This window comes from Molothrus aeneus, chromosome 8 (assembly GCF_037042795.1).
Source record: "Molothrus aeneus isolate 106 chromosome 8, BPBGC_Maene_1.0, whole genome shotgun sequence".
NCBI classification, from domain to species: Eukaryota; Metazoa; Chordata; class Aves; order Passeriformes; family Icteridae; genus Molothrus; species Molothrus aeneus.
In genome coordinates this window covers 25874350-25889599 of record NC_089653.1, presented here as the reverse complement: position 1 = coordinate 25889599, position 15250 = coordinate 25874350, and the positions used below count along the sequence as shown (strand labels likewise).

The 15250-nt window shown below is 44.3% G+C and overlaps 1 protein-coding gene across 2 annotated transcripts in view; it reads left to right on the top strand.

The window, feature by feature from the left end:
- Nucleotides 1-12838, top strand: part of XPNPEP1 (X-prolyl aminopeptidase 1) — a 30883-nt gene extending 18045 nt beyond the window's left edge. For both annotated transcript variants that reach the window (XM_066554783.1, XM_066554784.1), the window contains exons 11-21: nucleotides 1707-1796; nucleotides 3094-3144; nucleotides 4226-4284; nucleotides 4993-5070; nucleotides 5579-5650; nucleotides 7254-7314; nucleotides 8169-8238; nucleotides 9378-9551; nucleotides 10381-10457; nucleotides 11128-11226; nucleotides 12292-12838. In XM_066554783.1, coding sequence (XP_066410880.1) covers nucleotides 1707-1796; nucleotides 3094-3144; nucleotides 4226-4284; nucleotides 4993-5070; nucleotides 5579-5650; nucleotides 7254-7314; nucleotides 8169-8238; nucleotides 9378-9551; nucleotides 10381-10457; nucleotides 11128-11226; nucleotides 12292-12420 — 960 coding nt within the window. In that variant the 3' untranslated portion in view covers nucleotides 12421-12838. The remainder of the gene's footprint in view (nucleotides 1-1706; nucleotides 1797-3093; nucleotides 3145-4225; nucleotides 4285-4992; nucleotides 5071-5578; nucleotides 5651-7253; nucleotides 7315-8168; nucleotides 8239-9377; nucleotides 9552-10380; nucleotides 10458-11127; nucleotides 11227-12291) is intronic.
- The last annotated feature ends 2412 nt before the right edge of the window (nucleotides 12839-15250 follow it).

Here is a 15250-nt window from a genome sequence, read left to right as displayed (position 1 = left end):
GAATAAATTGTTGTTCTTTTGACTTCAGAGTAGAAAGCTCCTTGCTGTAGTTGCAGTCAGTGGTCTATCCCCAGTTTGGGTAAGCTGCTATAGTTGATTTTTGTAGAGTATCCATATGGAGAAGTACAGAAGGTCTGACCTAGAGAAAGGAATATAGTGAGTTGGAGTGACATTATTCTGTGAGCACTGGAAGTTTTGGCTGGTTCTGAGTCATTACAGTGCTGCATGCCCTGTGTGCAATGGGGAGAGTCCCTGCCTCAAGGAGCTCTGTGCAATAGAAAGCAGGCAAGGAGGACTGAAATGTCTTGATTAAAAGCCACTTAGAGAGTCACTGAAAGAGCCAGAGTTTTTCTAGTTCCTCCCTGGCTCTCCACCACTTCAAAGCACTCTAGGCCAGTTGCTCAGCTGGTGTGGAGAACACCAGTACTGGAAGTCCATCTACTGTCTGTCTCCATCAGAGCCAAATATTGACACTGGCAAAAATCCATTCCATTATTAAACACAGATCTGCAAACCCTTTACAGATTTGTTTATAGCTGCCTGTAAATATACTTTTCACAGAAGATTAATAGTACTTACCAGTATCTATAAAGGGCAAGCCAAACTAAGAATCTGACTATTTATTCTGACTGATAAAAGGACTTTTCTGACTTTCTTGTGACTTCTTCTGTAATTTAGTTTCTGCATTATGTAGTGTAGTTGTTTTGCTGTTTTTAAGAATTTGGAAATTGTAAGCCTGTAGGATTTATGTGAATTCAGTCTTTGCAGAGGATCTACTGGGCCTTTCCTTGAATTTGAGTGATATATTTGTATGCTGATGCATTTAAAGTAGGAAACAGCATGTTGCTTGGGCTGTGCTTCTGTAGGTGTCATCCCATCTCCTGATATATAATGGGTAGGGCAGAGAACTGGGCAAAAGACTTGGTTCTTTTTCTGATGCCAAGTGTGATGAGATTTGGGCAAGTCACCTCAGCTGGTGAATTTCTGAAGATGTGCTGAAACCAGCCAAGCATTCCTGCTAATCTAAGGACAGCTGGTGTTTGGGGAAGTGTGCAGTAGTAAGGGATCAGTTACTAGTTGTTAATGCAGGGTCACCCCATCCAAGCACAGGAGAGCTTTGTCTCAAACCACTGATGTAAGCTCCTTTCAGAACTGGCAGCGTGTAAAGCTGAGCTTTGCAAGGGCCTTTCATGTTTCCTCAGTTCTTGATGTGTTTGTCAGAGCTGCTGATCATTAGCAGTGGTGGTGCTCAGTGTTTGGTACCTGGGCTGGGTACCTTTGCTCCCTGCTACTTGAGGGTGTCTGTCAGGTAACAAATCAAGGTGTCTTTTAGGTCATTTCCACAGCCTACCATAGCATCAGGGATTAGTGTTTCTCATTGGCCTCTGGGCCTTCAGTGTCCATCAGCAACAGGAATCTATGGCACATTGATATAGATATATGGTATTTAGGATATGCAGGTCTTCACCCTGCTTGACAAGCTGTTGTTTAGTTCTTTGGATTTCCCTATGGCTGTTCTTCTTTCAGTCAGGGTTTCTCCTCTCTGTTCCCCAGTGCACTTAGCTGACTGTTGGCAACCAGCATCTCACAGTGCTGAAGGTTGAGAGAGGCTGCCAAAGTACAAATTGTGGCCAGGCTGAGTTATTAAATCTGTAGGATTATGTAGTCTGACTAATCCACAAGTAATCCCTGTCCTTCTGCTGCAGGCTTACCGATACCTCACCCCATATACCCCCATCTGCATTGCAAAAGCTGTGAAGAATGCAGCAGAAACAGAAGGCATGAGAAGAGCACATGTAAGTGAAGCCTTGAGTGTCTCCTTGCACATGGCAACAGGTTTGCTTTACTTTTAGGGAAAGAAGTAACATTTTCCTTTCAGTTTTAATGTTTTGGATAAAAAGCAAATAAGAATTTGGATGGCAGGATAAAAAAGGTCTTCTGTCAGACATCTACTGCTGTTGAAGCAGGTTTTTTGCTTGTTTTGCATTCCCTTGAAGAACAACATTTGCAATAGTGTGAGGAAACAGCTTTGCTCTGTGGGAAGACTGTGCAGACTTGAGAAATGTTTTTTGCAGTGTGGGCCCTTAAAGGGATGTTGTTTCCCCTTTGCTAGTTCTGTTGTCTTTGTCAGTGGAGTCTTTAAATTGTTATCACTTGAATAAACACAGCCTAAATAACACACAGAAATTCTTCGACACATGGTGCAAAGCTCAGGCCAAGATGTTCAGAAGCAGCCAGTGTCCTCAAAGCACTCTCTTAGTCTTGCCATCATGACACTGGAAATGAGGCTGATTTTCCAGGAAGCTTCATATTTTCAAGCAAGGAATCTGCCTGTGAGACAGTTCATGGTGGGGCTGAACTTTTCTCTTGTTTATCTCCTGTTAGTTTTCAAGCAGCAGTTTTCACAATAAGAGAAATGTGCCAGTTGAAGCAGGGCTGACAGTTTTGGGCTTGTCCCATATTTTCTGCAGCTTTTTGGGAACCAGTACTTTCTATTTTAATGCTTTTCTCTCTCTATTAGTTAAAGGGAAGTAAAAATAGTTGTACTGAGAAGAGACACTTTGTCACCTGCCACCTGAGGACAAAATTGTGCCTTGTTCATGTACACATCTCCTGCTTCTTGCCCCAACATGCTGCAAGCATGCAGAAAAAAAAAAGGAACAAAAATGGGGATCATAAGGCAAGAGAGCCAGAAGCTGTGTGACAGACTGTGTGGTGGCTGTGTGCCCAAAGGACACGTTCCCCTGTCACATCACCAGATGTGTCGTGTGGTTGCCTTCTGCCATCTGAGATGCTAGATCTTGGCTGCTAAAGGAAAATAGTCTTGAAAGTGATGTATGGGGTAAAGCCAGACTTCACACAGTAAGATATGTCCCAGCAGTAATTATTAACATTCTTTTAGCTCTCCAGGTAAATTTCCAGTGTTTATATTAATTACATGGTGAAAAACCTGAAAATACCTCTTGGATTATCTCTTAGTTTGTGTTTCTGAAACTTACAGGTTGAATACTTTTGCATCAAAACCTGTTTATACTGAGGCTTGATAAATCTTCTCCTTCTCAATTGCCTTTTCTTGTGCCTATTCTAACACAGATTAAAGATGCTGTTGCCCTGTGTGAGCTCTTTAACTGGCTGGAAAAAGAGGTATTGTATAACTTTTTTTAACTTGAAGGTTCTATTGCTGTGTAAAATTATTCATTGGCATAAACTTTGTTGTTAGTCTTTATAATGCCTTTACTAAAACTGGGGAAACAGTTGGGCGTTTATCTGGTGGTTTGGGTTTTTTTGTGAAGATTTCAAACATGCTTTTGTCCAAGGCTGAATTTTTTTTTTGAAAACATTCTCCCATTCATTTTATACAGACAAGTGAGAAATTACCTGAACAGCTTTAGTGTAGTGTTAATGCTGTCTTGTGCTGATTTGGTAGTGTAAATCATGAAATAATACTCAGCTTCATACAATACTTTGGAGTTATTCTCATGATAATCAGTGTTGTCTGCCAGTATGAACAAATTTGGCATTTATGAATGGGAGATGCAGTGAAAATGGGATAAAAACAAATTATTTGTGTATTTGCTGGGTTTGAAGTACTCAGTGGATGTGCAGAGTGCCAGGTGTTACACAGCAACTTACTACGCCGTGCCACTGCATGTCTGACTCTATTGACTTTATTTATGGAGAAGGCTTGATGACTTCCAGAAGGTGCCTTTTTACATGTCTGAGTACCTCAAGAAGTCAGCCTCAGGGGTTATGAAACCTAGCTCTTGCCTTGCTTCACTTGTTTTCCAGTCCAGGGGAAGCTGGGTCACCGGTTTGAATTTATCAAATGCCTAAAGTAAAATTTAACACACTTTGTTTTTTCTGCAACTGTTTCCATTCCTGATTTAAAAGCATAAAATTTCTAACAGCATGGGCTGTTAAAGAGAACTATTTAAGCTTAGTGTCACTTGACTGTGAAGAGATTCTGCCCTGTGAGATGTTGCCTGTGCACATCTCAGTGAAGTTAGTACTGCAGTCCTGCTGTGACCATCTCCACTTCCTTCTTCTCAAATGCCCTGCACAATGTTGCTGGGTTTGTGTTTGTCATTACTGAGGAATGAGGACAGAAAACCTGGAAAGAAGCCACTTCCAGGGTTTCATAAGGCACAGACAAGACCCAGTGTTTAAGCATTTAGGGTTTTCTTTGCTTGTTTGCACTAATCCAGCCCATGTTCTTGTCCACCAGGTCCCTAAGGGAACAGTAACAGAAATAGTTGCTGCAGACAAAGCAGAGGAATTCCGCAGGTAAAAAGTAAATCTATTCTGAGGAGGTTTTCTGGGTGGCATTTTTTATCCATTGTTTTTATTTTATTCTTTAGAAATGCATCTCACTTGCAGATATATTTTAAATATATATATTTATATATAAATATATAAATTAATATTTTTCAAATGGATTTATTTGAAAACTTGAAAGAGTTGGGAAGAATTGGGTCTCTTGGGAAATACAAGTCCCAGCCCACTGGATCCTGTCCACTTTCCTTTTGAGATAGCAATGAGGAGTACTGCAGGTTAGGACACTTAAATACAAGGCAGTTGTTTCCTTACCACAGAGAAATGTATATTTCAAAGCCAGATTTCTTCCTCTTCTGATAGAGAAGGAGCACCATTTATTTTGAGAGTTACTCCCATGAGTACATCAGCAGGACCTCTAAAATGCCTTTGAGTAAATAAGTAACAAAGTAGAAATTGTTCAGCACATATATTCTTGGGTGATTTGGGTTGTGAATTTTCTTCTTTTAAGGAAAGAGTAGATCTGGAAAAACAGCTGGCTGGGAGAAGAGGGCTTCAAATTGTACATTTCTTCTACCCAAATTTGCTTGTCTAGGTGGCTTTCAAGGCCAAGGGGAAGGCTGAGGTGATGTGAAATTGAGGATGGGGCCCTCCAGGTGCCCTGGGTGCTTGGTGTGCTCCTCTCACTTGTGTTGTAGTGATCACAATCTTTTCTTTCAGTCAGCAGAAAGACTTTGTTGAATTGAGTTTTGCTACCATATCAAGCACAGGTCCAAATGGAGCCATCATTCACTACAAGTAAGAGAAACACAGCTTCTCCTTTCAACCTTCAGCAAACATAGTTGGAACGAGCTGTCTCAGTTCCCCATGGAGTCACAACAGAGTACTCCAGGGAGATGTTGCTTGCTATCTTTCTTTACTCCTTACTAAGTAAAGATCTTTCTCTGCTGGCAGCATGCATGTATTATGATGCTGATTTGCTCAGGGCCATAGGAAAAGGCTATTTTGGGGCTGGAAGTCTGGGAAGGATGAGTATGAAGTGCCACAACTGTTCTGAAATACATCCAGAAGCAGATGTTGAGGGCTATGCTGGAAGCAACAAAGCTCTGTACTGTAGTGCCATTTGCTGTATACAAATCCTCTCCTCAGTATGATCCCTGGCTCAGCATGTGTGGGATTTCCATCACTGCCACAAGAAATCAGAGCCAGCACATCCAAGCTTGTAGTTAATATGGTTTCTGGACTGCAGATGTGGGCTGGAGACCTTAAAACTGTGGAACAAAACCCTTTGTGTTTAACTGCACAGGCCAGTTCCTGAGACCAACAGAACGCTGTCGGTGAACGAGATCTACCTCCTGGACTCAGGAGCACAGTACAAGTGAGTGGATGAATGGTGCTGAGCTGCCAGGTGTTCTTTCCCCATGACCTCTGTAGGGTCAGCTCACATTTGCCTTGGCAAGCAAGGCAATGTGGAGGTTTGAGTAGACAGATCAGGGCTGCTGACAGGCCTTGCTGGGGTCAGGGACAAGATGTCAAAGTACAGTTCCCATCTGAGTCCCATCCATCCCCAGTGATGGGAGCTGTGCTTTAGCTGGTGGTTTTGGTATTAAGTTGCAGGAGCAGGGAGCAGACCTGACTGCCCTGGCTTAGCCTTGGGCTGCCTACTCAATAGCCTGCACAGCTGGGTGAGGCACCTACCCTGCCAGGATCTGCCCTGTGGGCAGATTTGACTGATGTTGAGCTCAGGACAAGGTGGGGTGAAGAAGCAGGACAGCACTGTCCTGTGGTGCTCTCTGCCTTTTCAGAGAGACTCAGAGTCAGGATTCCTCTTCCCAGTAGCCTCTTGGGTATGTTTTTGGGAGGGAATCATGTCTGAAAACTCACTCAATGCTGTTTTGACAGTGCCATTCAGTGGCCTCAGTTCCTTTACTGTGGAACTCTTGACTCCATGGAAAATGAAAGAAGTGATGTTTTTAACCAGTGTAAATAGATGAGAAGTGGCTTGTTCAGGAAGATGCAGGACAAGCCTGGCTGCTCCTCTGAGATGGGCTTTGTCTTTAGAGCTATGCCTTTTTGTTATGTCAGTCAGGAAGAGCTTTGAAAAAGAACCATACAGACATCCTTTGATAAGATTTTTACAAGGAGATCTTTTTTCCTCCCCTCTGATGGCCTAATTAACGATTTCCTTAGTGCCACTATGAAAAGCAGCCCTTTGGATACAATGTAAGCTGGACATCAATGGCACTTACCACAGCATTGTGACAGGGATGCTTTGCTTGTCCCTGCTGAGAAGTTAAACCGTGAGCTCTTTGTGCCCAGAGCCTGTGTGTGCTGGGGAAGAGCACAGGGACAGGAGCAAGTTTCAAAGGGAACTCGTTATTTCAAGAGCCACTGTGTTTTTGACAGCAGGCTGAAAATGCTATTTGCAGAAGGAACTTAGAGCCAGTTTCTGATGTATTAGATTAACCTCTGTCCAAATGCAGGGTGATTTGCAGAAATCTTAGCACAAGACATTCTGAAGATGAAAGGGATACTATCCCCCCTTACACTTCCCTTTTCTGAGCTGGTAGCTGTCATTTTTGCACAAATGTGTGTTTTAAAGCTTTTAGTGAATCACCTTCCATACAAATAGGCTGAATTTGGCCTGTTCTCAATGGACAGGTACCTGTTGCTAAACCTCAAATTAGCATCGTTTTTATGAGCAGTTTAGATTCTAATTTGGGAAGAGCTTTGGGGTGCTTGTGATTGAAAGATAGCAGTGTGAATTGTAAATCATTATTGCTACATCTGGGGCATTGTGTTCAGGAATTTTTGAGATTAGGAGCGGTTACATCATCAGCCTTGTGTAGCACAGAGCAGATGAGTTTATCCATTTATGAGCTTGGTTGGTTTGCTGCAGTGTGACTGGGTTTCCTGTGCATTCTCATTTTGATCTTTCTTTTCCCCCCATCCCTTTGGTTCCTGCATCTTTGCTTCTGAAGAGATGGTACAACAGATGTGACCAGGACAATGCATTTTGGCACACCATCAGCCTATGAAAAGGTAAGTTGGGATCACAGTGTGGTTTGTGATCAGACCCTTCTTATTAGAGATGCTTAAATTAGTAATGTGCTCTATTGCTATGCAGTCAAAGTTCTCTATGGAGTTACCATTTATTTACCAGTATGTGGCAGCATTTGGATAAGGACTGAGAAGGAGACTGTCATACTTCAGACTTCCAAAACATAAACTGTTCTAGAGAACTGACACCTTTCTATCTTAAAATGCACAGCTCTCATCCTCAAAATAACATGTTTCCTCTAAGAAATAAGAAAATCAGCAGACTGAGGATAAACATTACTGGTTTGTCCAGTAAGGGAGCCAGGGGGGTCTAATTTAGTGCAAAGCTCAGTGTGTGATGCAAGGCTCTAGTCAGATTGTGCCTAGTGTATGATATAAAAAATCAGTCTCAGACTTACCTGAAAAGGTCTGTGTTGGAAATTTAGCAATGTAGTTTTATTTATTTTAAATTGCTTTTAAAACTTTTTATTAGTCTTAACTAAAACTAATTTCATTATTAAAGTTCACTTAGTGACAAAAATAAGCTGTAAGGTGTGCCCAGGAAGTAAAAATACAGCCACAAAGAGAATCAGTCATGTAGATCAGGGGAATGCTGCTGCTAAACCTGCACTCTGAGTTTGTGATAGTCTCTCTGTAGTTACTGGAGAGGGATCTTCAGAGTGATCTAAACTCCTTCTGCTCATGGTTTGCTTTGGCATTACCAGCCACACAACAGCATGAGCAAGTTTTTCCATATCCATTGCAGTTGGCTACAAGATGCATCCTCTCTTTTCCTTCTTGGGGAATACAGAGCTTTTCCTTTCCCTCTTTACTTATGGCACACATTTCTTTGACAGGAATGCTTCACATATGTCCTGAAGGGACATATAGCTGTCAGTGCTGCCATCTTCCCAAATGGAACCAAAGGTGGGTTGGTGAGTTGGAGTGTTTTGACCTCTGAAGAACCATTAAGTGGTCTGATAACAATGTTATGGTTGACAGATAGGCAGACCAGGCAGATGTTGTTGTACTGTCTTTTTCAATCACAAGACTTTGGATTCTGGATTACTGATGCCTTCTGTCTCAGCATCAACCAGCGCTGAAAATTCTGAGGCAGGCAGTCTGAAGGATTTTGTAAGCGCTCTGTTTCTAGGGTGATAGTGACTTTCATCACTCAGTGGTGCTCTAACACATGTGCTTGGAGGTTGTCTTTATTCTTTACTAATGGCCCTATCAAAGTAAGAGGTCACTCTCCAGCTTCACAAGGACTGGCTAATTCTCTTCCAATTACTGTGGAATCTCTTGTATCAGTGGGAAAATATATGGGAATATGACACACAAAGGAGTTGTTATTTTGTGCAGGAGAAGTAGTGACATGTCATCCACTCTGGATGATATTTTCTCCCTGGTCACACCTTATACAAAACCAGCTCTTTTTAGAGATTTCTTCAAATTTGCATTCTTGGGTAGGTAAGGTAAAAGCAACAGCACAGTGCTATGAAAAACCCAAACTGAAACTGAAGGGTGTCTGAATTTGGATGCATGGGCTTGGTGCCACATGCAGGCAACAGAAATTCTGTGCCCCCTGGTTGAAACTGTGTGAAATGAGTGGCCTTCCAGGCAAAAAAGCCTGGATTAGTCTGCCAAACACAATTGGCAGGTCTCCTATTTTCAGTTCAATAAGTGCAGCTCCTTTTAAGACGGGTACTGAATTCTCTGTGGGACTTTTAACCATTAGATTATTTCCTGAAAATGTCAGTAGAACAAGCAGCAGTGCAATGTTACTGTTGCAACCATCTCTTGAAGACCTGTGTAATGGAAGAGAGAAGAGCTCTTCACCTGAGAAAGGGATTGAATGTCAGAATTGACAAATCTGCCCTGTAACTTCTAGCCATCCAATGACTTGCTTTCTTTGTGGGTGATGAGGCTTTTTGAGGGGGTGGTGGTAGATTTCTTTTTTTTTGTGGCTTTTTTTTTGCATGTTTTCCAGGTTGAACCTTCAGCATGGTTCTCAGTGTCTCTGAGGGAGCCTGACTTGATTGAATTTTCTCCCTGTCTGTCTGCAGGTCACCTTCTAGACTCCTTTGCCCGCTCTGCCTTGTGGGACTGTGGCCTGGATTACCTGCACGGGACAGGACATGGAGTTGGCTCTTTCCTAAACGTGCACGAGGGTCCTTGTGGCATTAGCTACAAAACCTTTGCAGATGAGCCCTTAGAGGCTGGCATGATTGTCTCTGATGGTATTTAGCACTGGTGATTCTCTCTGGTCACTGGGGAGGGACCAAGCTCTTCAAGATGCAGAGGGAATAAATGTGACTGATGGAAAGGCTGGATCAAAAGCTCTGGGCCTGCCTCCTCAGCTTGCTGGTTTAGTTGTCATTTAAGCTCTCTAGGTAAAGACCCTCACATCAGCTTTTCACCTTCCATGAAGCACCTTTGCAGTGGGGTGCTGCAGGACTGCTCCCTGCAGCACAGCCTCAGAAGAGCTGTGCTGACCAGCTGGCTCTGGCATACTCTGGAAGAACTGGCTGCAGTACAAGGTGGACACCAAGCTTTCAGGAGCTAATCCTGTCTTTGCTATGGGCTATTTGAGGCAGCTGTTAAATCTTTGCATGCCTTATTCTTCCAGTAGTAAATTAACAGCCTGCTGGGGTTTGCTGAGAGACTTACATTCCTTCAGGGCTGCAAAGTCCTCTCAGGAAGTCAGGGAAACAGTCTCTAAAAGAGTGTTTTGAGGAAGGGGTTCCCTGCTCATGAAGACATTAATATTTTCAGAGTTTCTGGTAGTTGAACACAAGTATTCTGTGCTCTCTTGAATTCCAAGGAGATTCTGAAGCTTGAGGGCTGTCTGTCTTGTTTCTTCTCTCTTTGAGAACTTCTGCTGTCACCTTGCTCGGGGCTTCTGTGCAGATTTAGTAGCGTCAGAAATTTGCCTCTGTGGTTGCCTGATGTCAGGATTGCTTAGTGACTTCAGTGGACTAGAGACATAGAGGGGAAGCTTGGCCATAGGGAATAAGTACTTGCAGAGTGCAGCAATGTGGCTTAGTTAATTACTGTCTGTTTCTGCAGAGCCTGGCTATTATGAAGATGGGTCCTTTGGGATCCGAATAGAAAACGTTGTCCTTGTCATCCCTGCTGAAACCAAGGTGAATGACCTGCTCACAGTGCACCTTTCTCCATGACTTGCTGCTTATAAAAGTACTGGAACTTGATGTGGGGCTATGCTGCAGACAGTTAAGTCCTACTCAAGATTCCTGGTCTCCAAAACCCCTTATTGATGAACACTGGTTCTAAGTCTCCCCTGATAGTGGGAGCACAAAAGGCAGTTTTGCTTCTGCAGAGTTTCTATGGGTTGAAATGTGTGTGTGAGAGTTGTTTTAAATTGTTTTCTGTCTGTGTGTTGAAGCAACTTTATTCATTGGAGTTACTGCTGTAGAACTGGTTGATCTCATGTTGGGATTTTCCTCTGTGGTAGGGAGCTGTCAGTGCAGTAGAAACAAAACTACAGGCAGATTTTGACATTGTAGTTGCCAGTCTGGCTGGGTTATGCTTTAGAAATACCAGACTGAAAATGATCATGTAGTCATCAAGCTGAAGTTCTGTACAGTTTTCACCTTTAGAAAGGAACCATTAAAAGAAGTAACTAAGGTTTATATAAAGATTCTTTGCTTGAGCTTTAAGAAAAATGCTGTAAGTTGCTACCCTCTCATCTGAATGTTACCTTGGTTATTCTGTAGTGATGACATAACCAAGGAGTAAGTGTGATCAGGGTGGAGCTGTTTCTAAAATTGTACAATCTCTGTCTTTCTGCTGCAGTACAATTTCAAAAACAGAGGCAGCCTGACCTTTGAACCCTTAACCCTGGTTCCAATCCAGACAAAAATGATTGATGTTAATTTGCTGACAGAAAAGGAGGTAAGTAAAACAGGTTTGCATTGCCTTCTTTGCACTAGAACCAGCTTATTTTGTTTTGTTTGCTAGAACCACTGGCCACAACAGCCATTGTTCCATTTCATAGATCCAGAGAGCAATTCTGAGCACTCTGACTTATTTTTAAGCTTGACCCACTTTGAAGTGAGGGGGTGAACTAAACCAGCTTTTCAGACATCCTTCCAATCTATTTTATATGATGAAGACAGTGAGGATCCCACCAATTAATGTTGTTTTGGTAGTTCCCTTAATATGATACTTGCTGCTATCATCTCTTTTCCTACTCCTGCCTTGATTTGCTTCTGGCAATTGTCTGTCTTACCATGCTGTCTCCCCAAGGACAACAGTGATGACTGTCCTGTCTCATTGTCTGCATCTGCTTGTCACCAGTCCCATTCAGGCACACCCCTTTGCTCAGTACACATGAACTCTGAGCAGCCTTCTCTGATGCCTGCTTAGCATCATTTGTTTCCTGAACAGCTTCATACTCTAAGTCTCCCACTTAAGTCTCCCATTACCTTCTCCATGTTTAAGTCTCCCACTACCTTCTCTATGGCATATTTCATCCTGTTTTTCTACTATACTCCTTATTTTACCTCAGCACATCGTCCTTTTTGCATTTCCATTTGCTGAATAGGGCTGTGAAGGGTACCAAGATCTGCCCTAGACCTGTTCAGATCAATAGAGCAGCTTGTGCCTCAGGAGTGCATTGTCCAGTCACAATTTTGCAAAGCCATTTATTAAGCTGTGCCAAGGTAGCTATTCAGACTTGCTGGAGGCAGTGATTTGCAGAGACTTTACTTGTCAGCTGAATTGACCCTTGGCTCCTCTGAAAGCCCAGGACGAATTCCTTCAGTTCCTACCCTCAAATGTACAAGTCACTTCCACATAATAGAGATGTGTCTCTTCAGGACAGGATCCCAGCCCAGCCTAACAGCTCAGACCCAAAGAGCACAAGGGCCTACAAATGTTTTTGGCTGTACATAACTTGTAAGGTCACGAACTCTCCTCTGTGCTCATGCTGAATGTCCTGCCCCTCCGTTTCTGCAGCGGAACTGGGTGAACGAGTACCACCAGAAGTGCAGGGAAGTGGTGGGAGCAGAGCTGGAGAGGCAAGGCCGGCACGAGGCTCTGCGCTGGCTCCTCCGGGAGACGGAGCCTCTGGCCCCGGTGCAGTAGCACCAGCACTGGCGTGCGGAGCACCAGGACAGCTCCGTGTTCCCATCACCTGCGTCTTCCTGGAGCCTGGCACCGCTGGGAGGACGTTCTTCAATGAGCATTTGGAAATCAGGAAGGGATTTTGTGAAGTGTTTCTTGCCCCACTGCACGTGCGGGTAACGCGGGGCTGAGGAGGGTAACTGTCTGAATAAGTGTTTTGGGGGGAGGGGTTAAGCATAGAAAACAAACAATAAATAAGCACGTTGCCTTTGAAACAGAGGTCTTATTTCAATAATGGTTCTAAGAGGCAATACTGGAATATTTTATACTGTCTGGTTTTTCACTGTGAAAACTCAGTATTTTTGCATACTTGGGTTCCAGTTGCTAAGATGTTACCCACACAGCAGGACTGATTACTGAATAAAAGATTCCAATCCACTGTTTGCTCCATCTGTCTTCTCTTGCAGTCAGTGATGTATGTGTTGGGTTTGGCAGCTTGAAGAAGGACAGGAACCTCATCTTTCCACCCTTATGTGTGCATCTAACTCAGACAGGGAACAAATATGTTTAGGACTGCCTGGTTCCAGGCGCTGGGCAGAGGTTATGGAGAGAGCTGGCAGGAGCAGTTATTTCTGATTTCTTACAGGTCCTGGAAGGATATGGAGACGCTCGGCAGAGGTTTGTGTGTGCAGAGTGCCTGGGCCAGTACTTCTGTCTATTGTTATGTCTTACTGAGTGCTTGTATAGCCCGTGGCAGTGCAGGATGCGTGGGCAGTATCATGGAATTGCAGCTCTTCCTGGACACAAAGCAATTAGTAAGTTAAAATAAATAAACGTGCCCACAATGGACAGAGGACGAACTCCGCGGCGGGGGCAGCGACACCTGGTGGCCGAGCGAGGCAGTGCGGGCTGAGCGGTTCTTCAGGCACTGCCGCGCTCGCTGCAAGTGTTCGATCAAAACTGCAGTTTTGATCAGTATCAGATAATAAAGGAGCAATCGGGAACAGCAAAACGAATTCCTGATCTTTCAAAGGAATTTTCTGAGCAAATGGAAATGTTTGTGTACATAGTTTTCTTTCCCTCTTCCCCCCTGCCCCCAGCCGTTTTTCTCCAAGGAGGTGATAAAGCAGAGGTGCAACAAGTGCTTTAAAAGGTCAATATCACCTCCCAGCCACTGCAGACAGGTACATGTATTTAAATAATCAAGCGATTTCTCACCACCCGCTGGAAGCAGCAGCTTTCAGCTCAGCTGTGTCTGCGGAAGACCTGCTCACACCTCAACCTCTCCCAGGTGTCTCATCAGGATCTGCTGCCAGTTAGAACGGGAAGTGGCAGCACATCCTCATGAGACGCCTATTAAGCCTCACCTTAATACCCTCTCTGCCGAAGGAGCCTGTTACCCGTGGCTACAGGGTCAAAGGACAAGGGAGGGATCTCCGCACAGGCTGTGCTGTGGCACGGCGGGTCTTTCCCCGAAAATCCCCGTGTTCGCTGGGGCTGAGCTCGGGCCCCGGCAGCCCGGCGCTGCAGCCTCCCCCGGTCCCTGGAGCTGCTCTGCAGGGCAGGGCTGGGGGCTCCGGCAGACTCTGCTGCTCGCTGCAGGCCTGTGGGGAATGCGCTGCTCACCCGGGCGTTCCCGAGGTGATTCGGCATCCCGGATCTCCCGGCAATGACCCAGCCGGGAAAGGTCTCTGCTCAAATGTAAGGGCAGCTGTTTCCACAGGAAGGTGGAAGAGGAGGATTTCTACCGAAGAGAGAAACGCAGAGGCCAGGCATGCTTTTGTCCCTGTAGCCCAAAGCCAGTGTGGCTGGCTTGGACACTGGTGTGAAGGGGGAGCACAATACCAATAGGAATATTCTAGGTTTGAATAGCCTTATTAGACCTTTTCCCCACTCAGTATGCTCCTTGCAGCCAGATGCCACCCTGGGGCCATTCCCACACAGATCACAGAAATTCATGGCTCGTTCCCATCCCAAAGCCTCCTGCACAGGGTCAGAGGTAGGACAAGCCATACTTGTGTCCTCCTCGGGGCACCAGTCCTGGAGTCTCAGCAGATCCCTCTCCCATTCACTCCCCAGCCCATCCTCCCTCACCACACAGCCCTGTGGGCTTGCAAGGAATCTGACACCAACTCTTGGTCACAGCTTGGAGATCTGTGCCCCTTTCTCGGGTTTGGCACCTCAGCAGGGGCACACGGTGACAGGGCAGGGCTGCTGACACACATTCCTAGCTGAGGCATTTATCTCTCTCCCTATTCACTCCTTGAAAACACAACTGCCTTTTGTATCCTGTCCTGTCTGAGCTTTAGGTTTCCAATGGAAATTAAACTTGGATTCTCTTCCTTTTATCAGGTTTTCATTTATTCCATTAGTGCCTGCTTTCCCTGAGTGGTTTCTCCCTTCCCCTCTCCTGGTCAAAGAAAGAAGTTAAGGAAGAGAGGAGCAAGGATAAAATTGAATAGAAACCAATGCCAGGTTTAGGTTTTATATTTTTATGAACCATCCACAGAAATAGCCACAAAATTATATTCTTCAAATGAAAAAAAATATTTAATTCTGGTTAAAAAAAAAGTCTATAGCGGCTTTTGTTGTTGTTGTGGGAAAGCAGGAAGGAAGGAAGGAAGGGGCATTTTCAATAACAACATACTCAATGTTCTATTTTCAAACCATTTTGTTTTGCAGCACTTTTAACCTAGTGGGCATCTTGTAGCTTTAGATCATGCTGCAAAGCACATTTCTGAGCTGCGAGAAAACATCTCCTGCATGGGTGTTTGTGTGTTCAGCCCATCCAGTCCTATCCCTGCACCAACCCAGGAGCTTGGTGGCTGTACCTCATCATCACCACCACCAC